Here is a 22,671-nt window from a genome sequence, read left to right as displayed (position 1 = left end):
GAAGGGCTGCTGCTGTTTGCAGTGACATTCATTACAGACCAGCTGGCGGCTCTGTCGTGGACAGTGTAGGACAGTGGTGTGTGGCAGGGGCAGCGAGAGCCCGTCCGAGATGGGCTTCTCTCAGGGACGCGGATGGCGGTGGGGCTGACGACACGTTTCGGGCCCACCTGGAGATCGAGTCAGTTTGCCAAGTAGAGAGGGTGCAGAGGGACATTCCAGGCAGAGGGGACAGCGGGGGCAGTGTGGCCTGGAGCCCTGGCAGAATACGGCTTGTTTGAGGCCCGGGAAGTAGCTTAGTTTGGAACGAGGTCATCACTGGTGACTGGGGAGAGAGGAGCACTCGCCGGCAGTGAGCGTACAGGCCAAGGAGTGAGCAGGAGGCAAGGCAGTGGTGACAGCACACATGGTCCGTCTGTTCAGGAAGAGAGTGGAGAGGAGAGAGGGACATAGTGGTCAAGGAGGAGGTTTAGGGCTGAGAGGAAGGAGTCAGGGGAGAGGCTGAGGAGGTGGGGGATGGAGGGGGAGGCAGAGCGGGGTGTGCACCGGGATGGGAGGGGCTTCACAGACGGCCTCCGTCTCCCGGACTGCACCACACACCTGCGGCCACCTGCTCACACACGCGCCGCCAGCTGGTCGTCGGAGTCATGGCCGGCCTCCCCTCAGCATCCACTTTTCCCACCAGCAGAGCAGCGGCTGGGCTCCAGGGTGCCTGGCCCGTGAACTCCGGCCGGGCAGGGCCCCATCCGGGCTGCCCTGGCTGCAGGAGAGAGGGGTGGGCCCCTCAGTGACCTGGCCTGACGGCCCTGGGGCCGCTGCAGCGTGGCCAGCAGCTTCCTCAGGCTGGGCTGAGGCCGGGGTGGACCCGCAGCTCCTCCGTCCTGAGTCCCATTGTCCTGTGGCTGCTGTGCCATGACAGGTCCCCTCTCTGGGAGCAGGAGACTGTGGGAGGGCACCTAGACCTAGCGTGACCCACTGTCAGCGAGCTGCATCCTCTCCGTGCTCCTTGCGGGCCCCTGGGAGGGCGGGTGGGGGGTGGGGGACAAGCTCAGGGGCGTCCTGCTGGGTCCTAGGGGCAGAGGGCCTCGGGGCACGGCCCTGGAGCAGGGGAGGGTCTGCAGGGAGAGTGTTCCTCATCTGTGGTCTTCCCGCCGCAGCTGCGTCCCCGGCATGGCCGCCGGCTCACCTCTGCGCCGCTGCCTCATTCCCCCTGTGTGGACAGTGCCGGTGCAGAACTTCTCCCCTGACCGGGCTGGCGGCAGGGTTGTGACAGGAGTCTTTTGAAGTACCCTGCCTGCCCCATCCCCTTCTTTCCTTCTCTCTGCATCTGGGATTCCCACGCCGGGTCCCTGCTTCTCCCGCCTCTCCCACCCAGCCTGGTCCCTGCCCAGGAGCGCAGGCCTGCCCCCAGGACGTGGGTCTCTGGGAGTCACTGGCTGCTGAAGGGAGGTCGCTGTCCTTCCACTGATCTGCTTCACCTGTGCAAGCAGGTGGCCCTTCTCCGCGAGCCTCTTCTGTCTGTTCCTCCTGGTCTTCGGGGAGTCGGGCAGCCCAGGGGAGGAGCTGCACCTGCACAGCTGTTACCCAAACTCCTTCCGTCCCTGATCGCAGGGTCCGTGAGCCTCTGGGAGAAGAGGAGAGTTTTGTGCAGCCACAGGATGGGAATAAAGTGCCTTCAACAGCGGGGAAACAGGAGGTGGCGGGCTGTGGGGCGGGAGGGCAGACCCTGACTTGGAAGACTGAACGCAGGGCGGAGTTAAAAGCAAGGGGTTAACCATCAGGCCTTTCCCCACCGAGGGGAGTGCTCTGATGACCTGGTGGGACTGACTCTTCCTGGCCTTTGTTTCGGGTCGTGATGACAAGCTTTCCTTGAGCTCTTTTGGACACAGGAGGCAGGTCGGCTGCTGGCCTCCTTCTCCTGCTGCTTGCTGGGGCCGTGGGGCCGCAGGGCAGGCGCCTCGCTGGGACAGCCTCTTCCCGTTTGCTGGAGGAGTCTCACCCTGGCCTTGGCTTTCAGTGGGCCAGGTGAACTACCCGAAAGTAGCAGACAGCTCTTCCTTTGACGAGGACAGCAGCGATGCCTTATCTCCTGAGCAGCCTGCCAGCCATGAGTCCCAGGGCTCGGTGCCGTCACCCCTGGAAGCCCGAGTCAGCGAGCCACTGCCCAGTGCCACCTCTGTGTCCCCCACTCAGGTGAGCTTGTCCACTACAGGTGCTTCCCCTGCTCAGGGGCCCCAGACCCACTGGAGTGGCCCAGGATGAGGTCCCTCGCTTGGGCCAGGTGGGACGGGGAAGCCAGAAGGTGCGGCGGTGGGCCCTCTGGAGGACACCGGCTGGGCAGCCTTGCAGTTAGAGTCAGAGGCCTCCCTGCTGCCCCCATGTCTGCTCATTCAGAACAGCCACTTCTCCTGAGTGTGTTCAGTTCCGTAACATTTCACCACCCTCTGTCTTCCCCTTTTCTAGTTCCCTCTCCCCTCGCCACCCTGGAGGCTGCTCTTTTCATCCCTCTCGTCTTTGCCCTTCATTTGCCCCCTAACGGTGATGGCGTCCGAGGGGGTGACAGCCACCCACCTCTGGGCAGGGTAGGGCAGGGATGCACCACCGGCTGAAGCCTGGAGATGGCGCAGCTTCCAGGGCCACGAGAAGGGGTGGGCGTGTCCTCACTTCCCCTCTTCTCTCCCAGGTCGTGTCTCAACTCCCCGTGGGCCCAGAGTCTGGAGAAACAGTCTTCCTGGCGGAGCAGCCTCTTCCGCCGCCCAGCCTCGCCAACGGAACCACGGTCGCCACCGCCAAGCCCCTCCCCACACTCATTAAGGTGCAGACCTCTAGCTGACCACCCTCTCCTCTCCGTTCCCCTCTGAGTCCTGCCGTGACTCCGTCCCAGTGTGGAGTGGGGCTGGCTCTCTTCTCCATCTGGTCCGGGACCAGCCGAGGTCACCACAGTGCTCTGGGAGATCTCCTGTTCCCTCCACGCACGCTGGCCGTCACAGCCGCAGCCACTGCTCACTGAGCACAGCGGGCCAGGCTCTCACTCCTGCCCGCCCCAGGAAGACACGCCCACACGTCCCCTCTGTCCACTCGGAGCCTCGTGAGGCTATGACAGAACCGAGAAGTGAGGTGATGGGCCTGAGGTCACCCAGCCAGCCGTGCCGGGTGTTTGTTGTCACTCTCTTCCTCCAAGGCCTGACCTAAGATACCTGAAGGGACGGCATTTACCGTCAACCCCATGAGACGCCCATGGGGACCTTTGTGTGGGAACACGGTGCTGGACGCTGAGGTTAAGTTCAGCAGCATGAGGAGCCGCTGTCCGGTCCTCCCCGCCCAGCCGAGCTTTCTCCCTCGGCCTCTGGGACCTTGGCCCTGACTGCCACCCTCCGTCCAGCCTGTGCTCCACGCCTGCTGGGCAGGTGCCCTCTCTTCCCGCTCGGCTTGCTTCCCATCTTGACTGATTCTCCAGTCCCGCCACACAGGCCCTGGCCCTGGCCTGGAGCCTCTGGCTGCCCACGTTCCTCTGCTGCGGCTCACAGCCTTAGCGAAGCCTCCCTGTGCCTCCGGGCGCTCCCAGGTGGTTGGCGGGGTCTCCGCGGCCCTCCCGTGTGGCGCCCCTGCCCCAGGCCTGCTCCTCCCGGTCAGTGGTGCCCTGGCGCTCTGCTGGCTCCCAGCCACTCCCCCAGCAGCCGGCACCTCCCTTGCCTCTGCAGTCTGTTCCTGATTGGCTGCAGATGTCTGAGGTTTTCCCCCCAAATTCCTCCCTCAGACCTGCTCCTCGTCACACGACTGGTGCCTTCCTTTGCCCACTCCCCGTTTGCGAGAACAGTGTATGTGTGTTTATCTAACTTCCTCTTTCCCGGTAGTGCCTCGGCCTCTGTCCCCACTCCCCAGCCCCACCACGGGCTCTCCTCCAAGCTGAGCCCCCAGCTGCCTCAGACCTGCCTCAGGTCGCACTCCTCTCTCTGGTGGCTTTCCCTGGGCTCCCCGTCTTCTTCCCTTTCAGTGGGGTGCTCCTGGGCTGCCCTCGGCCTCTTTCTCGCACCCTCAGCCTTGCCGGGGCCTCTCAGCGGACCCCTCTCCCTCCTCTCGGGTGCTCTCCGGTCCCAGCAGCCCTGCGCCTTCTCCTCCACTCTCCCTACCCTGGCCAACCGGCACCTCTTCCCGACTTCTGCGAAGGGGCCACCGTTGTCACACGCTGTTGCCGAAGCTCAAAACCGTGACCTTGTAGCCACTCGGCTGCCACACGCGCTGTTGTCCCTTCTCCCTCTAGTCAGTCACCTCCTTCCACATCCCGTCAGTGCCTACGGCGCCCTGGTCAGACCCCAGCTGAGCCCCGCATCGAGTCTCCACCCTTCCGCCTGCCGTTCTCTGCTCAGAAGCCACGAGGCCCTCCTCGCTCCTTTCCCAGCACTCAGCGCCCTGCTCACTCTTGCCCACACCGCCTCCACCCTCCTCACCCAGGAGACGGCCTCCCTGTGTGCTAGCCGCCCCGTCAGTGAATGGACGTGAGCTTCTGGAGTCCAGGGTTCGGATCCCAGCTCCTTCGCGCAGCGAGGTCCCAGTCACTGTGCGGCCTCGAGCGCGTGGCTTCCCTGAGCCTCTTTCTTCCCTTTCGAGTCGACGGGCGGGTTCCTGGGGAGGCAGGGTTTTTGCAGGTCTGTGTGACGCGGCTTTTGTAAAGCGCCCAGTGTGGGCTGCGCGAGCTCCGTAGTACAGCTCTTTTCACCTCGTCGTCCTGTTCACTCTGTGCTCAGGGTCACAGGGAGGCTGCCTGGCCTGTGCACTGGGACTAGAAGCTCTTTAAGAGCAGAGCCAGTCACAAGCCCCGCCCCCCATCAGCCCTCGCCCCCTCCCTGGACACTCCCGGGCACTGAGGCAGCCTCTGCTTTGGGAGGGGTGCCATCCGGCAGGGGGCGTGGACAGGGCAGGGTGGGCGGTGGGGCCTTTCCGGAAGCCACTCGGCTGCCCCTGACAGCGCCCTCTGTGTCTCCTGTGCCCGCAGCAAAGCCAACCCAAGTCTGCCAGTGAGAAGTCGCAGCGCAGCAAGAAGGCCAAGGAGCTGAAGCCGAAGGTGAAGAAGCTCAAGTATCACCAGTACATCCCCCCGGACCAGAAGCAGGACAAGGGGGCGCCCCCCATGGACTCCTCCTACGCCAGGATCCTGCAGCAGCAGCAGCTCTTCCTGCAGCTCCAGATCCTCAATCAGCAGCAGCAGCAGCACTACAACTACCAGACCATCCTGCCCGCCCCGCCCAAGTAGGCCCGGCCTGCCCCCCCCACGCGCCCCCACCCCCACCCCCCGCCCACAGGCACTGGACGGCCAGATGCGGGCAGCCCTGACGTGAAGGACCCTTTGGTCCTGGTCCTGCGGGAGTGCTCTGTGGGCGGGGCCCTTGCCCCTTGCTCCTCTCCACCCGGCCCGCAGAGGCCTAGGGCGAGACCTGGCGGGGGCTCATTCCTGTCCTTTCTTCCTCTCAGGCCAGCAGGGGAGGCTCTGGGAAGCGGTGGGGCCCCCCTGACGCGCAGCCTTTCCGCTACCAGCAGCAGCTCCGGCTCGGGCGCCCCTGGGCCCAGTGGGCTGGTACGTCAGAACAGCACCTCGTTGACTGGCAAGCCTGGGGCCCTGCCTGCCAACCTGGACGACATGAAGGTAAGTGGTTGCACGCGTCCCCCTGGAGGCCTTGTGCCGTCGCCAGCCTGGCCTCTCGTGGGGGCGGTCAGGTGCTCGGTCTCAGGCAGGGGAGGCGGCCGGCCCAGGACCACGGCTGCAGGAGGCAGAGCAGAGCTCCAGCAGAGGCACCTGGAACCTGCTCTGAGGCCCTGGTCATCCGTGGCATTAGCCTTGTCATCGTGGTCATCGTCATTAACGACGCCAGCCAGTATCTGTCAAGGGCCGCAGGGCTTACGGAGCACTTGTGCACCTCTCATTTTCCTCAGCCTCTACAGTGCAGTGTGAGAAATGGGGAGTGTTACCCCGGCTTAAGGATGAGCAAGCAGAGGCGTCGAGGGATAGAGAGGTTTGCCTGAGGTCATGGGTCCGGCCGGCAGTACAGCCAGGGTTCAGACTCAGGGCTCCACTACAGCACCCACCCTTTCCATGCGACCGGCTACTGTCCTGAATCTGCTCTACAAGTGCTGTGTTGGCCTGGGAGAGAGCAGCCCACACTTGGGCCACAGGCTACACTCGTGCCCTGGGCTTTGAAGGGCAGGAGACGCCCCAGGCCTGGCCTGTTTTCTTTGCCCTGATCAGAAAGGGGAGTGGATCACATTCTCCCTGGAGAGTTTGTCCTCTGAACCAGTCTGCTCCCTCCTCAGTCATGACAGGGATCCTAGCAAGGTGCAGCCCTTTTGCGGGGAGCTGGACACAGGCCTCAGAGTCCCTCAGACCCGGCTCTAACCCCTAGCTCTGCCCATCACCAGCTGTGTGATCCTGAAGAAGTTATTTCACTTTCATGAGCTCCGTTTTCTCATCTGTAAAATCCAATCAAGTATTTATCGAGCACAAGGCACCATGCCCCCGGTGTGAGGACGGCGAGGAGGAGGGGGCCAGCCTGGCAGATGCACGTCTCGCCCCCCAGGGCTGTGGGAGGGTCAGGTGGTTGATACATCTGAAGTGGCCAGTGGGGTCCAGACAGAGGAGGACTGCCTGGACTCTCCACCCTGTTGCAGGTGGCAGAGCTGAAGCAGGAGCTGAAGTTGCGGTCACTGCCCGTCTCGGGCACCAAGACAGACCTGATTGAGCGCCTGCGCGCCTACCAGGAGCAAATCAGTCCCGCCACTGGAGCACCCAAGGGCCCCGCCGCTGCCTCCATCCTGCCCAAGGCTGGCGAGGTGGTGGTAGCCTTCCCCGCCGCTCGGCTAAGCACGGGGCCCACCCTGGTGGCAGCGGGCCTGGCCCCGGCTGAGGTGGTGGTGGCCACGGTGACCAGCAATGGAGTGGTGAAGTTTGGCAGCACGGGCTCCACGCCCCCTGTGTCTCCCACCCCTTCAGAGCGTTCACTGCTCAGCACAGGCGACGAGAACTCCACGCCTGGGGACACCTTTGGCGAGATGGTGACATCGCCAGTGACCCAGCTCACCCTGCAGACCTCGCCGCTGCAGATCCTTGTGAAGGAGGAGGGCCCCCGCGCTGGGTCCTGCTGTCTCAGCCCTGGGATGCGGGCAGAGCTGGAGGGGCGTGACAAGGACCAGATGCTGCAGGAAAAGGACAAGCAGATCGAGGAGCTGACCCGCATGCTCCGGCAGAAGCAGCAGCTGGTGGAGTGGCTCAGGCTGCAGCTGGAGCAGGAGAAGCGGGCCCAGCAGCCCACGCCAGCCCCTGCCCCGGCCCTGGTCACGCTTGGTGCCGCAGTGAAGCAGGAAAGCAGCCTTGCCAGCTGCCAGCTGAGCAGGCAGCCCCCGGGCCCCGATTGCCCCTTCGGCCCCAGCCTCGCGGGCCCCGCTGCCCCCCATGTAGACACTTGTACCCTAGGGCCCCCGGCCGTGGTGGTGAAGCAGGAAGCCGTGCTGCCCGAGCCTGAACCAGCCCCGGCCCTGGTCACGCTTGGTGCTGAAGTGAAGCAGGAAAGCAGCCTTGCCAGCTGCCAGCTGAGCAGGCAGGCCCCGGGCCCTGATCGCCCCTTCGGCCCCAGCCTCGCGGGCCCCGCTGCCCACCATGTAGACACTTGTACCCTGGTGCCCCCGGCCGTGGTGGTGAAGCAGGAAGCTGTGCTGCCCGAGCCTGAACCAGCCCCGGCCCCGCAGCTGCTTCTGGGCCCACAGGGCCCCAGCCTCATCAAGGGGGTCACACCTCCCACGCTCCTCACTGACTCCACAGGGACCCACCTTGTCCTCACCGTGACCAATAAGAATGCAGACAGCCCTGGCCTGGCCAGCGGGAGCCCCCAGCAGGTACCTGGGTGTGGGAGGGGCAGGATCCCCAGGAGGGCGTGCAGGCACTCTTCGTGACAGTGCCCTGTTCACCAGGTTCCCCCGTGGCCGGGCAGGTTATGCTCGCTTCCTTTCATCTTCCCTTCAACCCTCCGAAACTAGGGATCGCCATCCCAGTGTCACCCAGGAAGGTGCTCAGACTTGAAAAGGTTGAGGCACCTGTGTGAGGCCCCCAGCCTTGAGGGTGGGGCCACGAGGGCCTGCCCACTGCTCTGGCGGTTGGCGTCAGAACCCTTCTGTGCCCGGCCCGGGCCAGGCCACTACTGCCTCTGCTCCGTGGGGTGGGACAGGCCCAGGGGAGGGTCGGGGAAGCCCATCCTGGGATAGACTGAGGGCTGCCAGGCTGGGCCTGATGCGAGCTCCACTCCTCTCCTTCCCCTCAGAGAGGCCAGCTGTCCCCCACCAAGGTGACATTGGCAGCTGGCTCCCTGCTGCTGCCACCCTCGCAGCCCAGACCCTTCACTCAGCCTGGCCCACAGGTGAGGCTGCTCTAGGCTTTGTGTGGCCTCCCAGCCCTGCCGAGCTGGGGCTCGGGGCGGCAGTGACAGGACTCGGGTACTCAGGAAGGGACACAGGCCCCTGAGCATCCCCAGGCAGAAACTCCAGGGAGGAGAGGGGAAATTAGCCCAGAGACCCCCCCCCCCCCCCCCCTCTGCCCCGTGTGGCTTGTACCAAGCCCTAAGGAGCCAGTCGCCCTCTGTAGGGTCAGTGGTCAGGGCCTCCTCCATCCCACGTCCCTTCTTCCCCGGGGGCTTCCACGAAAGCTCTCCGAGAGCCAGTGCAGGTGGCAGAGCTGCCCGCCTTACCTGGAACGTGTAGGCCCTGGGCTGTTGCCCTCGCCCCAGCCACTGGTTCCCTCCCTTTCTCCTGTCTAGCTCTTGTCCCAGCCTGGCTCTCCAGCCCCTGGCCCCCCAGCTCAGAGGGACCTGGAGCACCCGCCACAGCCCCTTTTTGGGCCCCCCACTTCTCTGCCGAAGAAGGAGCCGCCTGGCTATGAGGAAGCTGTGAGCCAGCAGCCCAGACAGCAGGTAGAGGGTGGACCGGGGCCTCGCTGGGTGGGCGGCCGCCTTGGCGGCTGGGCTGGGTTCCCACAGTCCCCCGGGCCTGGCTGGAGGGTGGGGCAGGCAGGAGCCAGCCTCGCAGGTCAGAGAGGCCTTGGAGAGAAGCCGTCGGGCAGGAGTGAGTGTGGGCTCGGGGAGTCTGAGCACAGGCCACCCGGCTCTGTGGGCCTGGCTGCTGGCTCAGGGCCACAAAGTAGGGTCTGTGCCCTGAGCCAGGCTGGGGGGCCTCTTGTTCTAGACTTCCATTTCATTTTCTTATTTTTGTGCCACAGGAGAATGGTTCCTCAAGCCAGCAGATGGATGACCTGTTTGACATTCTGATTCAGAGTGGAGGTAAAGTCCAGACCCACCGTTCTGCTCCCCGACCTCCTCCTTTCTTCACAGGTTGTCTCCATTCCTAGGCTGGTTGGTTATTGGGTTTGGTTTCGTTCTTGAACACGATGCCCGGCAGGCCTGGTGCTTTGGATGCGGTAACGTGTGAGACGCGTCCCTTCTCCAACGCCTGGGCAGGGACTCCCTGGGGTGCCGTCCTTGACACACATTTGCCTCACCCTGACCTGCTGCGTGGCCGGCGCCGTGCCCGCAGCCCAGGGCGTAGCAGTGAGCAAGAGAGACGTTTGCCTCGGTGGGGTGTATAGCCCAGCGTTGGGAGATGAACGGTGAATGAAATAAGTAAATTATCGTATATGTCAGACAGGTATTAGGAAAAGCCGGGACAGGAAGGGTCGCAGGTGCGAGGGGTGTCAGGGTCAGCCTCGCCGGGCAGGTGCAGTTTAGCCACAGGCGTCCACAGGGAGCTCCTGAGCCTGCAGGGCTGATGGGCACCCGGGGGCGGGGCGGGGGGGTGGGCGCTGGGCGGAAGCCCATGGGCTCTGGGTGACGCTGGAAGCCACGGCACAGCTTTGAGGGAAGGGTTGCCCTGCTGGAAGGGCAGGAGCAGGGAGGCAGGCGCGATGGTCCAGGCGCGAGCTGGGTGTGTGGGCCGGGAGGCAGCGGCGAAGCGCAGAAGAGCTGGAATCTGGGTGTATCTTGGAGACAGTGCCAGTATGGTTTCCTCACGGCTTAAGTGTGTGGCGAGGGGACCCCAGGGCAGCCAAGGATGAGGCCGAGGGTGTGGGGAGTTACTGGGTGCAGCAGCATGAGCGCCGGGGGTGTGGGGGCCGCGTCGGTCACAGCCTCAGTCCCTAGACAGCTGAGTGGAGGGCCACGTGGCCAGCCCAGGCAAGGTCTGGGCTGAGTCAGGAGTTAGGGAGTTGTTGGCGTCTGGGCGGGGGTGGGGGGGGGCGTTTGGAGCAGTGAGGCAGGGTGAGCAGAGAGGGCGAGGTGGAGGCAGGGGCGCAAGCCAGTGAAGCTGAGCAGCGGGTGGAGGGTGGGAGTGCGCCCTTGAGAGGGTGACGTCCTGAGGCCGTGGGCTGCTGATGGGCGGTCAGGGAAGAGGAGGACCGAGATCCGGTCCCGGGCTGTGTTGTGGTGGCAGCTGGTGACCTCAGCCAGGGTGCTGCAGGGGGGCCATGGCCAGAGCCTGCTTGAAGCGGGTTGAAGAGGCTGGGGCTGTGGGAGACAGCTGATCAGGCGTTTATACACTAATTCCGCATTCCTCCATCCCCCCTGCCCCCCCATAACCTCTCTTCTCCTTCCTGTCTGTGAATTGATTATTCTAGATACCTTCTCTAAGTGGAATCATACACTATTTGTGCTTTTGTTTCTGGCTGGCTTCACTTAGCGTAACATCCTCAAGGTTCTTCCGTGTTGTAGCTTGTATCAGAATTTCCTTCCTTTTTGTGGCTGAAAAGTATTCCATCGTGTGTATGTACCACATTGATGTTCAGCCCTTCATCCACTGGACATTTGGGTTGTTGCTACCTTTTGGCTGTTGTAATGCTGTATGAACACTGGTATCTGTTTGAATCTGTTTTCAGTTCTTTGGGGTGCATACCCAGAAGTGGAATTGCTAGATCATATGGTCATATTCTGTATTTTAATTCTTGAGGAACCACAGAACTGTTTTCCACACAGCTGTGCCATCTTCATTCATACCAGCAACACACAAGCGTTCCAGTTGCTCCACATCCTCACCAACACTTATTTTCAAGGAAGTTTTTTGAAAATAGCCAGCCTTGTAGTTGTGAAGTCACATATCTCACTGTGGTTTTGACTTGCATTTCCCTAATGACTAATAACGTCGAGCATCTTTTCACGAGCTTATAGGCCACTTGAACATCATCTGTTGGAGAGTCTTGTCCATTTTTCAGTTGGATTTTGTTGAGTTCTAGGAGTTCTTTATTCTGGATATCATTTATCAGATAGTTTGCAGATTTCTTCTCCCATACCATGGGTTATCTTACTTAATTTTTTTGAAGTATAGTTGTTGTGCAGTCTTTTCAGTCTTGATAGTGACCTTTGATGTGCAGAAGTTTTAAATTGTTATGTAGTCCAGTTTTTTTCTTCCATTGCCTGTGCCTTTGGTGTTATAACTAAGAAATCATTAAATCCAGTGTCATGAAGATGTTCCCTTCTAAGAGTTTTGTAGTTTTGGCTCCTAAATTTAGATCTTTGACTCATTTTGAGTTATTTTTTGTATGTGGTGTAAGGCGGGGTCCCAACTGCAGGTCATCGTCAGGCTGGTTTCAGACACCCATTCACTTTCTTGATTGGCAGAGATCTCAGCGGATTTCAAGGAGCCAGGGAAAGAGAAGTCTCCCCCGAGAGCAGCCTGTGGGTCACCCCTGGCCGCACAGCCGTCACCGTCCGCCGAACTCCCTCAGGCTGTTCCCCCTCCATCCGGCTCGCCGGCCCTCCCTGGGCGCCTGGAGGACTTCCTGGAGAGCAGCACAGGGCTGCCCCTGCTGACCGGCGGGCACGAGGGGCCAGAGCCCCTCTCCCTCATCGACGACCTTCACAGCCAGATGCTGAGCAGCTCTGCCATCCTGGACCACCCCCCCTCCCCCATGGACACTTCGGAATTGCACTTTGCGCCTGAGCCCAGTGGTGTGGGCCTGGACCTGGCCGACGGCCACCTGGACGGCATGGACTGGCTGGAGCTGTCGTCGGGTGGGCCGGTGCTCAGCCTGGCCCCGAGCACCACAGCCCCCAGCCTCTTCTCCACGGACTTCCTCGACGGCCACGACTTGCAGCTACACTGGGATTCCTGCTTGTAGCTCTGGGGCTGCAGAGCCGGGGGCTGGGAGGGCTGGAAAGTCAGAGACCTCGGGAACTCAAGGGAGCTCAGCGCTCTCCTGCCTGATGCAGCCTCTCCACGTGGTCATGAGTCCTGACAATCACAGGCCCTGCTTTCCCCTCCGTGGGAGGCCAGAGGAGGGTGTCCCCACACCTGGCTCTGACTCACCAAGGAGAAGAGCTTCCAAGAAGCAGCTCTGGGTCCCACCCTGGGGTTTCGGAGGCCTGGATGGGCCAGGGGCTTCTATGTGACCTCCTTTTGTGAGGTCGGGGTGCACCTGTCTGCTGCAGTTTGCTCAGGAGGCGAGGCTGAGGCAGGGCAAGGGGTGCATGTCCTTCCTTCTCTTCCCCTTCCCTGCAAGGGAAGGAACTGGCTGGGCCTCTACCTCACCACCCTCGTGATGCCAACACCACCGACCCAGGCTTCCCGGGAGGGGGGCTCCCTGCCATTTTAGCGTCTTGGTGTAGTGTAACCATTTAGTGGTTGGTGGCAAACGTTTTCTGTACAGGTGTATATACCTCTATATTATATATCGCCATACATATATACACATATATCTTGGGGGGCGGGTGGGAGGTGAATGCAGCCCCCCACCCCCGGTTCTACTCTGTGCACACGGAAGGGCCTGAAGCCACCGCTCCCGGGGCTGAACACAGCTTACCCTGGCCCCATCACTTGTATCTGACACGTATAGACGCCTCATCACAGCCTGTGCCGCACCTGTCCTGCTTCCTGCTCCTTATCAGTGCCACGAGGGCAGAGGTGCTTCCTGGCCCCCTGCCCACATTCCCTCCTGCTGCCTCACTGCAGCCACCACGGCCCTGGGACAGCAGTGGAGCCAGAGGTGGCCCGCAAGCTATGGCCTCCTCCTGGGGCCTGGCCACCCTTCTGGCCTTCTGGTCGTTGTCATTCACAGGGGATCAGGGATGGAGTCACCAGAACCAGTTCTGGGACAGAGGTGGGAAAGCTGTGTGAACTTTTTAAAATAAAAACAAAAACCCCGCCTGTTAGTCCATCTCCATGGAATGGAGGGGGGGGTCAATCCATGGAAGGGAAGAGGGGGGTGCCGCACTGTGACCCTGACTGCACCTCCCCGTGAGACCACCTCCCATCCCTGGCTGTGCATTCGGGACCACGCGCAGCTGGCTAGACAGAAGGTGGGAGAGGTGCGTCTCAAAGACAGTTTATTTGTCAAAGAGGCGGGGGAGCCTTCAGCCTCCCCACCCTCCTCCTGAGCAAAACCTGACAGAACAGAGGTGGCGCTCCACCTCCCAAGGTCTTTGTTCAGCACAGCAAGCCTGGGGCCTCTGGTAAAGACCCTGGCAGGGCAGAGCCCTCCCCGGGGTGCTGAGAGTAACAGGCTGAGCTGGGCCCCCACCTTCTGCTCCTGCCACCTGCTGCCCTCCACCAACACTCTAGCACCCAGGGCGGTGTCCCCGGACTCCCTACCACGGTGCCCAGCCAGAGCTCCCGAGTGTGTCCTCCCCTCGACCTTGCAGCTTGGGGTGGCCCCGAGGCTGGCCAGCGCCGGGCTGTTCTCTTCTTGCTTGAGGAAGGGGCTTGGTAGCCAAGGGGTCTGGGGAGGCCTGGGTGTGACGGGGTCCCTGGAGGAAGAGCATCACCCGTCTATGTCCCAGCTGAAAAGGTGGTGCTTCACCAGCATGTCCTGGACGCCCTCCTTCAGGGGCTGCTTCTCCTCCTGCACAGTAACAGCCCTCCTGTCACGGCTACAGGGCACACCACAGGGCCCAAGGGGCCAGAGTGGTCCTCACAGGCGACACTGGCACTGGGGCCCCCACGAGGCCTTGCCTCAGCACCCACGCATCCGGGGGGGACCCACCAGCACAAACACCCACACTGTCCCACCCGCCATCCCTCCTGGGGAAGGCAGGACCCAACCACCCACCTCTCTCTTGGCAGGAAGTTCCCAGTCTTGGGAGAGGCTAAAGGCAAAGCAGCAAAGGACCCTGGAGGCGGAGGGAGAGGGAGGCCGTCAGCGGCCGCAGGGGGCTCGGCCCACCCCCGGGGCGGGGCCTCCTCACCTCAGCTCGCACTTGATCTGGACCCAGCCGGGGCTGCGCAGGAAGGACCAGGGCTGGTACCACTTCTCCACGGTGGGCAGGCTGGAGCAGAGCACCTCCAGCCACAGGTGCAGGACCTGCTCACTGGCCACAGGCAGGGCGGGGTCGGGGGCGGCTCCAGGCAGAGGGTCCTGCCCTCTCGCACCCACCGCACTGGGCCACACCCCGCTCCAGGACCCCTCCATCCGCACCCCCAACCTCCCTCCGCTTGGTGGCCTATGCAGGTGACCCCGCCTCCTTCCCTCTCAGCTACTCTGGCTTCTCCACATGGGGAGATGTGCCCAGGGGCCCAAGGTCCCTGTGGCCCCCACTCCCCTCCGTCCTGTGTGAGATTCGGCCACCGCCACCCCGGGGCCCTGGGGCCTCAGTCCCGCCGGTCAGCCAGGGAGCGACATGCACGCTCGCTGGCCGGTGGGCCCACGGCATGTTCCGAGCAGGCCTCGGGGACCCCTGCCCCGCCTCTCCAGGTCAGAGCAGCCTGGAGGCTGCCCCTCTGCCGCGTGGCAAGTGCAGAAACACCGCGCTCAGCCTGGCCAAGGTCCGAGCCTCGCACAAGCCTGCAACCCCTCCGGCAGGCGCCCCTCCCTAGTTTGCAGCCGCATCCCTGGTAAGCCTTCACTGCTCACCCTGCTGAAATCTGTGCTCCCCAAAACCCGAGCGCCAGCCCCCCGCCCCAAGCACTGGCTGGTCTCACGCTGGAAGAAGGGCTTCGGGAGCCACCCTGGCCGTCTTCCACCTCCATCTGCCCAGCTCAGGCCCCGCCGCGGCCCCCACTCAGCAGCGGTGCAGACACTCACTTGAGCCCCACGCAGATGAGGGAGCGGAGCTTGACGTCCATTTGTGCGTGTGCAGCGTCATGGGTCACGTTAACGGACTGCACGGCCTGGAGGGCACAGCTGTCACTCAGGTGTCCCCAGCTCCCAACCCTTAAGGCCTGTCCCGCCCACGGCCCTGCTTACCCGGTAGAGCAGCTCCTCTGGGGTCAGGACTTTGCCATCTTCATCCAACCTGAACGGGGGGACCAAAGCTGCCAGTGCTGCCCTGGTGGGCTCGGACCGCTCCCTCTCCCTCCTCCACCCCCAGCCCCAGGCTGCCGGGTGACCCTACCAGGAGGATGACCCTGCCAGGAGGACACCGAGGCCAGGGCAGGGTTACCTGTACGTCTTACACAGCACTAGGCGCGAATACACCGAGTCGAAGTCTCTCTCAACCTCCCGGCCCGCCGCCTGGTGGGGCAGGGTGAGCATCGGGCAACGGGGTAGGTACCAGGTCAAAGCCACAGAGCCCAACTGAGTTCAGGTCACCACCCCACCAGCTCCTGCCACCAGCTCCGCAGGGCACAGGGGCTCAGGGAAAAGGACTCTCACCTCCTCGATGAACAGCCAGGGGTGGCAGGCGCCCCCAAGCAGGGAAGGCTTCTTCAGTCCGTGTTCAAACAGGGCCTTCAGGGCTGGGCAGAGGGTCCCTCGCACGAGGTCCGTGACCCCCTCTGTCACAGAATCGTCCCCCGCGATGGAGTACTGAGGGTGGAGGACGGGGTCTGAGACGCCCCAGCCTGCCCCTCCCTGTCCTCACAGCCACTGCCACAAGCCACACGCACTCGGGACGCAGGCCCTGCAATGAGGGTTTAGGCCTCACGGGGCAGAGGCAGCAGCGGCTCCGGGGACGGGCCTGCCTCGAGCGTACCCTCCTCACCTCCTTGCTCCGCTCATCCAGGACTTCCACGAACTTTGCTGGAAACCAGCCTGTGGGAGAAGCAGGGCCCGTGAGGAGCAGGCGGCCTGGTGTCCTGATGCTCCTCACAATGGGGCTGAGGACACACGGGAGCAACGGACGCCGCTGTCTGAGCAAACCCAGTGCCCCGCTGCAGCTTCCCAGCCAGGCCCGCCTTCCCCTTGCCCAGCGCAACACAGGAGCGGACGGAGGCCTCACCTCTCAGGCCATTCAGCTCCCCCACCCAGCAGTGCTCGTCCTTCTGGGAGATGATCTGTGGAGGAAAAGGGCGGGAAACACAGCTCCAGTTGCCTGACTTCATCCTTGGCTGGAAGCTCTGGCCACGTGAGGGCTCGGCCAACCCGCCCGTGGCCTCGGGGCTGGCGGGGACGAAGGCGTCCGATCCCCGCTCACCGTAATGATGTCGTTCTTGCGGAAGCCCAGCTCGTCATCATCGTGGCGCTCGAAGTCCAGTAGGGCCTTGGCCCGGCGTGGGTGGCCGCGCAAGCATGCCACGTAGTTCTCGTGGTCCCTCTGGTGGCTCTCCATGCTGTAGTCCGGGCTCAGCTCCTGTGGGGGGGGGGGCAGAAAAGCCCACCGCGAGGGGGCGCTCGGAACAGGGCTAGGGCCCCTACTTGAGCTGGGTGCACAGCCCAGGACCTGAGGCTCACCACACTGCAGTTCTTGGGGTCTGTGCACTGGAAGTGGCGTGCCACGCGCAGGATGGCTTCCCGGAGGTCGGCCACCAGCTCCGTCTGCTTGATGTTCTTGGCCTTGAGCGCCTCCAGGTCGTCCTCCCCTGTGAGGCCCAGAGAGCAATGGTGGCCATGGCCCAGCCCGGCCCTGTCCCGACTCCAAGGAAGCGCAGAGTCCACACGGGGTGTGAGGCCGGACGCCCCGCTCTCGGAGCCCAGCCCAGCGCTTGGCCACCCGTGCAGAGTTCTCACCAAAGAGCAGCGACGTGATGCCAGACTTCCTCCGCTGGGTCCTGCGGCGGACAACCTGCAGGCGGGGGAATCAGGTCGGCGGTGGCCCCAGGCACCCGGCGCCCAGCCAAGTGGACGGCGCCCCAGCACTGGGGACAGTGAGCAGAGCCCTTCCGTGCAGAGGCCCCGCCGGCATCTCACTCGTGCCGCCTCCTCTGACATGGCCTCTGAGGCCGGCTCTGAGGCTCAGAAACATATCATCAGTTCAAATCTGGGTCTGTCCAGGCGGGTCCCAGCAGAGACGCGCCAAGGACAAGGTGGCGGGTCCCTGCACAGCTGTGGTCTGGCCAGGCTGGGCCCTGGGTGCTGAGCTGGAGGGGATGGCGGTGAGCTGGGGCCTCCTCCCTCATGGGCCCACCTGAGAGAGGCTGGCAGTGGGGCTGGCGCCCAGGAGCTGGCCCTGGTCGGCTAGGAGGTAGGCCAGGTGCTTGCGGCGCTGGCTCTCCACGGCCACGTCAGTGAGGGAGCCCGCCAGCCGCATGGCCTCCCCCAGCAGCAGGTCCGCGTCCTCCATCTGCGACGGTATGTCCGACAGCGTGTTGAAGATGGAGGCCGAATTCTCCGACTGGATCAGCTCCTCCTCCTGGGCCATGCGAGGGGGGCGCTGTCACTGCCTGGGTGGCATGTGTGACTTCCCTGGATGGTCCAGCTGAGCACACGAAGGCCCTGCCCCAGGAGGGAGACCTCCCTCCTCCCCGGGGCATCTCCAGAGGGGCCAGGGCTCAGGCCACAGGACACTGAGGCCCGGACTGGAGCAGAGGTGGAGGGCGGGCAGACCCCGAGGCGGCTGCCAGGACAGCTGCATCTGGCACCCGGGGCCCCGGCCTTCACCTTGAGGCGCAACATGCCCAGCGTGGCCTGGAACAGCACCAGGGAGCCCTCGTAGAAAAACAGGTCCCAGAGGCGCAGCAGCAGCCTGATGTGCACCACGCTGGCGAAGGCCGTGAGGAACCAGTGCAGTGTGATGAGGGACAGCTCTGTGGACACAAACCAGAGGCCCTGAAGCTGGCACCAGGGACGGCCGGTGCGGAACAGCCAGAGAAGAGGGGCATCCCCCAGGCACGCAAGCCGTGGAGGAGGTGGAGCAAATCTCCCAAAGCAGCAAGAGGCCATGCTTGCTCCACGGCAGAGAGGAGGCGGGGCGTCAGGGACCATCGGAGAACAAGAGAGCAACGAAGGCAGCAGCATGAGTGGCCGTCGTCAGAAGAGCTCCTTTCCTCTTCCTGAGCTGCCAGCACTGCCCCGTCCTCAGCTGGGTCCTGAGGCCTCAGATCTGCAGCACCTGAGCCAGAGCTCGGGACCCCTTGACCCCAGAGCAGCGGTGGGCTCGGGCCATTACCAATGTCATGCTCCTGGAGCAGCCTGTCCAGCCGAGGCAGGTACTGGACGATGAGGTGGCGCAGGAGCCGCTGGTCGGTCTGGACGCCCAGCAGGGTGGTGCTGAAGTAGGAGGCGGGGAGCAGGTCCTCGATGATGGCGCACATCATCCAGAAGGCGTCCTCCTCCTCCAAGAACAGCAGGAGGCAGGCAGCCACCTGGCCGGGGCAGGGGGGTAAGGGGCCTCTGCCCAGGTGTCCATGCAAATTAGAAGAGGCACCCCCTCGGGGGTGACCAGTTAGAACAAGGCGGCCTCTGGGGAGTGGGGGGGTCACACCACAGACCGCATGCCGGCCTCAGGCTTGGAACCCCTCCCTGTTTGGGAACCCCCCCCCACCCCCTCCTACAGGCCCACTGCCCCCGTCCCGGGCTGTGCTCACCATGCCCGTGCCCTGGCAGTAGCCGATCTCCGGGTAGAGCCAGGCCAGCGCTCGGAGCACCCTGCGCAGGCGGGGTACACCCACGCTGCTCACGTGGGCGAAGCAGGCGTTGCTGGGCATGGTGCGGAGCAAGTCCTTCTCAATCTGCTGGCAGCCCGCCCACAAGAGCCTGTGAGGCGCAGAGCAGGCGCACAGCCTCTGCACCCCTGACACCGAGACCCCCCGGAAGGAGGCCGGGGGCCCCTGTGTGGGGCAAACCTCAGGTTGGCTTCTCTCCCAGGAATAGAGATTCCTCAGGCTCCGGGTTAAAGTCACCCTCCTCCCTTCAGGATTAGAGCCCAGCTGGTGTGCAGCTGGTGCCACGTGATCCACGGGGGAGCCTCTAACATAAAATTACAGATTCCTGGGCCTCAAGCCACAGCTGTGGAATGAGAATCTCTGGAATGAAGCCTGGAAACCTGTATTTAAAATCTCCAGGGGAGGGACTTCCCTGGTGGTCCAGTGGTTAAGAATCCGCCTTCTAATTCAGGGGACGCAGGTTCAATCCCTGTTCGGGGAACTAAGATCCTACGTGCCGCAGGGCAACTCAGCCCGCAGGCCCCAACTAGAGAAAAGCCCGCGTGCCACAACGAAAGATCCCATGTGCTGTAACAAAGTCCCGACACAGCCAAAATAAATAAATAAAACATTAAAAAAAAATCTCCAGGGGATCCTAATGTGCACCGGTCCGGTGGCCTTTTTGACAATCCCTCCCCCCACACCCACCACAGAGGGACCAGGAGGAAACTGGCTGGCTCCAGGCACATGTCTGTAGGTGCAAGGACTGCCCAGGGCTGCCTCACGGCTGCCGAGCTCTTCCAGGCCCCCTTGAAGGGCCTCCCCCTGACCCCCCGCCCCCCTAAACAGGGCCCCACCTGCTTGGCAGCAACGGTCTCATCGTTGGCGCTGTCCTTCACGATCTCTCGGTAGGACAGCTCGGAGTTCCTCTTCTTCTGCAGGGCCCCGGAGAGCCGCATCCACAGCTGATGGGGGGAGCACGGCGCTCAGTCCCCAGGGGGCCCCTGAAGCCCGCGGCCCCCGTGGGCCCCGCCTCACCTGCGGCCTCATGCTGTGCGGCACCCCGGCCAGCACCAGGGAGCGGAGCTTCTCTGAGCGGGGCAGGGAGATGGCAATCTTGTCCCAGGTGAGGTCTCCCACGTCGTGGTTGTGGGTGAACTCCAGGTGGGCCTGCCAGCGCAGCCTCTGGGGGGGGTCCTCCAGCAGCTGGCCTGGGCGGGGGGCGCCGTCTGTGCCTGTGAGGGAGGAGGGAGAGCGACCCCCGCCGCCTGTGCCCCGAGAGCAGAGGACTGGGCTCTGGGTCCGCCGCCCGGATCTCACCGCCAAAAGCCAGGGCCACCTTTCCAACCATCTCCCGTGGCACCCCGAACAGCCAGCGCGAACTCTTCGCTTTCACCCCCAAACCAGATCCGCGAGGCCCCCCCCCCCACCAGGTGCTCAGGCTCCCCCGCTTCAGAGCACAGGCAGAACCTCGGCCCTCTCGCCCCTCCGACTACGGCCCTAGTCCAAGCTGCCATCTCTCGTCTGGGTTAGAGCGACAGCCTCCTCAGCGGCCGCCTAGTCCTGCCCTGCCTCCCTAGAGGCTGCTCACAGCCCTGTCACAGCTCAGAGCCTGTCACGCAGACAAAGCACCCGACCCCACCTCCTCGCGCCCTGCTCCCTCCACCCCAGCTCTTTCCCACAAATCCACTCGCCTCAGGGCCTCTGCACCTGTTATTCTCCTTCCTGGCCACACTCACTGCCTCACTTCCTCCCAGTCTCTGTTCAAACATCCCCCACCTCCCCTCCTCTCCCAGCCTCTTCTTGCCCCCAGCATATATTTGTTTGTTTGTTTACTGCCTGGGAACTCACGAGGCCAAGACCACCTGTTTGAGGCACTGGGGATGCACAGTGGGGCAGGGCCGCCCCACAGAGCCTCATCCTTACTCATCCTAAAGCCATGCCCTTGGCCTCCACTTTCTGAAACTTCACCTTCAGTGAATTCACATAAAGTGCACAAACTTTAAGTGTACACCTTGTTGAGTATCAATAAACAAATGTCTAAGCACTGACAGTCTAAACGCTGTCCCCATCAAGACACAGAATACTTCCATCATACTAGAAAGTTCCCTGTGCTCCTCTCAGGCCCAGCTTTTACCTTCTGAATGTCTGCCTGCAAACTAGAGAACAAGGAAGACTCATCAGAACTGGGAGTATGAGTGACCTGAAGGTGAATGGTCTCAGTCAGTTAACGTCTGGTTGGTGACAGGCTACCCTGGGTTCTGGCAGACAGCTTTCCAGCAGCCCACTCGGCAACAGCAGGTGTATTTACAGTAGAAAATAATGGAAATGGCCTAGGGGCCCACTTACAGAAGAGTGGTTATAAAAATATGACAACAGTGACTTCCCTGGTGGCGCACTGATTAAGAATCCGCCTGCCAATGCAGGGGACATGGGTTCGAACCCTGGTCTAGGAAGATCCCACATGCCGTGGAGTAACTAAGCCCGTGTGCCACAACTACTGAAGCCCACGCACCCCGAGCCCGTGCTCTGCAACAAGAGAAGCCACTGCAATGAGAAGCCCTCGTACAGCAACGAAGACCCAATGCAGCCAAAAATAAATTTTTTAAAAAACAACAAAAAAATGACAAATCCAAAAAAAAAAAAAATGACAAATCCATTGTAATTACAGGGATAGTACACAGCCACTGAAAAACATGCTTTAAAGAGGTCTTAACAGACAGAAAAAATGCTCATGGAATAATGTTAAGAGATATAAGAGCAATATAAAAACATGTATATGATATCATCTTAGTTATGAAAAGTTACATATGGATACACACAAAGCCAGGAAAAAAATACACAGAAATGTCAGCAGTTATCTTCAGGTTGTAGGATAATGGGTTAATTTGTTTTAATCTTTATATCTTGATGTACATTTAAAATTCTCTATAATGAACATTATTGCTTTTATTATCATATGAAGATCAATAAAATTAATCTTAAAAAAAAAACCCAGGGAATTCCCTGGTGGTCCAGTGGTTAGGAGTCAGTGCTTTCACTGCCAAGGGCGTGGGTTCAATCCCTGGTTGGAGAACTAAGATCCCGCAAGCTGCACAACGTGGCAAAAAAAAAAAACCCAAAGGATTCCAGATACTTCTAACAGCATCACCGTCGGATATGGCTCTGTCCCTGATTCTGGAACATCTGGGTAGAACATCTAGAGCCCGAGGCCACAGCAGTGTAATCAGTCACTGGAGCTGGTCCTCCCCAAGGACAGTGGAGAGATTACACCCGAGGGGCTATCTCACCTTCCTTGTCCACGCGGAAGCCGAACTCATCATAGCAGAACTCTGGTTGCTCCACTGCCTCTTCCTTCTAGATCCAGGAGTAGGAAGAGTCAGCCTGGGGCTGTGTGCGCTGCTGCCATGCCTCCTAGCCTCCCTGACTCAGACCAAAGGCCACCGTTCCCTGAAGCTTCTGTGGTCATCACTCAGCTCCGGGGGCCACGACCCTCTTGAATTCTCCCAGAGTTTTCCTTGTTTTCCTCAGAGGTCGAAGATAAAATCAAGGCGAGAAACACGCTTTATGTATTTCTGTGTCCCCGTAATACCGAGAGCAGAGTGCCATACTTGTTCCCCAACCTAATGTCCGATTCACAGGGAACGTGGAGCTAAGATACTGTCTCTGATGGGGGCTTCTGACCCTGTGTGAATACGGGGGAGTGGCCCCCCTCCCAGGATGCCTGCAGCGGGCGGTGGGTCCCCTTGGGTGCCCCAGCGTGGGAGCAGAGCCACTGGCACCCACTGGCTGACTGCTGTACCTGTGTGTACTTGGCCAGGATCTCCTGGGGCCACATGCTAGGAGTCAGGGCTGAGAAGGGGCCACTGGCAGAAGGTATGTGGCTTCCTAAAACCAAAAAGGACCAGGAATAGGAGATGA

General features: G+C 62.0%; 2 protein-coding genes across 13 annotated transcripts in view; one reads left to right on the top strand and one right to left on the bottom strand.

Moving 5' to 3' along the window:
* The window catches only part of MRTFA (myocardin related transcription factor A), a 173,089-nt gene extending 159,930 nt beyond the window's left edge, over positions 1–13,159 (top strand). For 3 of the 6 annotated variants that reach the window (XM_027107738.1, XM_027107741.1, XM_027107743.1), the window contains 9 exons: positions 2,015–2,190; positions 2,681–2,812; positions 4,991–5,244; positions 5,467–5,638; positions 6,658–7,878; positions 8,301–8,396; positions 8,793–8,945; positions 9,251–9,311; positions 11,637–13,159. In XM_027107738.1, coding sequence (XP_026963539.1) covers positions 2,015–2,190; positions 2,681–2,812; positions 4,991–5,244; positions 5,467–5,638; positions 6,658–7,878; positions 8,301–8,396; positions 8,793–8,945; positions 9,251–9,311; positions 11,637–12,136 — 2,765 coding nt within the window. In that variant the 3' untranslated portion in view covers positions 12,137–13,159. The remainder of the gene's footprint in view (positions 1–2,014; positions 2,191–2,680; positions 2,813–4,990; positions 5,245–5,466; positions 5,639–6,657; positions 7,879–8,300; positions 8,397–8,792; positions 8,946–9,250; positions 9,312–11,636) is intronic. The other 3 variants (XM_027107740.1, XM_027107739.1, XM_027107742.1) reach the window with 3 other exon arrangements.
* A 164-nt stretch (positions 13,160–13,323) lies between these two features.
* SGSM3 (small G protein signaling modulator 3) overlaps positions 13,324–22,671 on the bottom strand; it is a 34,718-nt gene continuing 25,370 nt past the window's right edge. For 2 of the 7 annotated variants that reach the window (XM_027107744.1, XM_027107745.1), the window contains 20 exons: positions 22,553–22,638; positions 22,041–22,107; positions 19,789–19,985; positions 19,608–19,715; positions 18,694–18,936; positions 18,276–18,471; positions 17,768–17,913; positions 17,295–17,519; positions 16,898–16,952; positions 16,622–16,749; positions 16,365–16,520; positions 16,170–16,224; positions 15,933–15,982; positions 15,605–15,757; positions 15,393–15,463; positions 15,197–15,245; positions 15,035–15,120; positions 14,199–14,321; positions 14,063–14,123; positions 13,324–13,855 (listed from right to left, as the gene is read on the bottom strand). In XM_027107744.1, the coding sequence (XP_026963545.1) occupies positions 13,775–13,855; positions 14,063–14,123; positions 14,199–14,321; positions 15,035–15,120; positions 15,197–15,245; positions 15,393–15,463; positions 15,605–15,757; positions 15,933–15,982; positions 16,170–16,224; positions 16,365–16,520; positions 16,622–16,749; positions 16,898–16,952; positions 17,295–17,519; positions 17,768–17,913; positions 18,276–18,471; positions 18,694–18,936; positions 19,608–19,715; positions 19,789–19,985; positions 22,041–22,107; positions 22,553–22,638 (2,336 nt within the window). In that variant the 3' untranslated portion in view covers positions 13,324–13,774. Of the gene's footprint in view, positions 13,856–14,062; positions 14,124–14,198; positions 14,322–15,034; positions 15,121–15,196; positions 15,246–15,392; positions 15,464–15,604; positions 15,758–15,932; positions 15,983–16,169; positions 16,225–16,364; positions 16,521–16,621; positions 16,750–16,897; positions 16,953–17,294; positions 17,520–17,767; positions 17,914–18,275; positions 18,472–18,693; positions 18,937–19,607; positions 19,716–19,788; positions 19,986–22,040; positions 22,108–22,552; positions 22,639–22,671 lie in introns of those variants that run through there. The other 5 variants (XM_027107746.1, XM_027107747.1, XM_027107748.1 and 2 more) reach the window with 5 other exon arrangements.

The sequence above is a fragment of the Aethalodelphis obliquidens genome, unplaced genomic scaffold (genome assembly GCF_003676395.1).
Source record: "Aethalodelphis obliquidens isolate GAN/ISIS:26980383/991018 unplaced genomic scaffold, ASM367639v1 scaffold8, whole genome shotgun sequence".
Taxonomy (NCBI): domain Eukaryota; kingdom Metazoa; phylum Chordata; class Mammalia; order Artiodactyla; family Delphinidae; genus Aethalodelphis; species Aethalodelphis obliquidens.
This window is presented reverse-complemented; position numbering and strand designations above follow the sequence as displayed.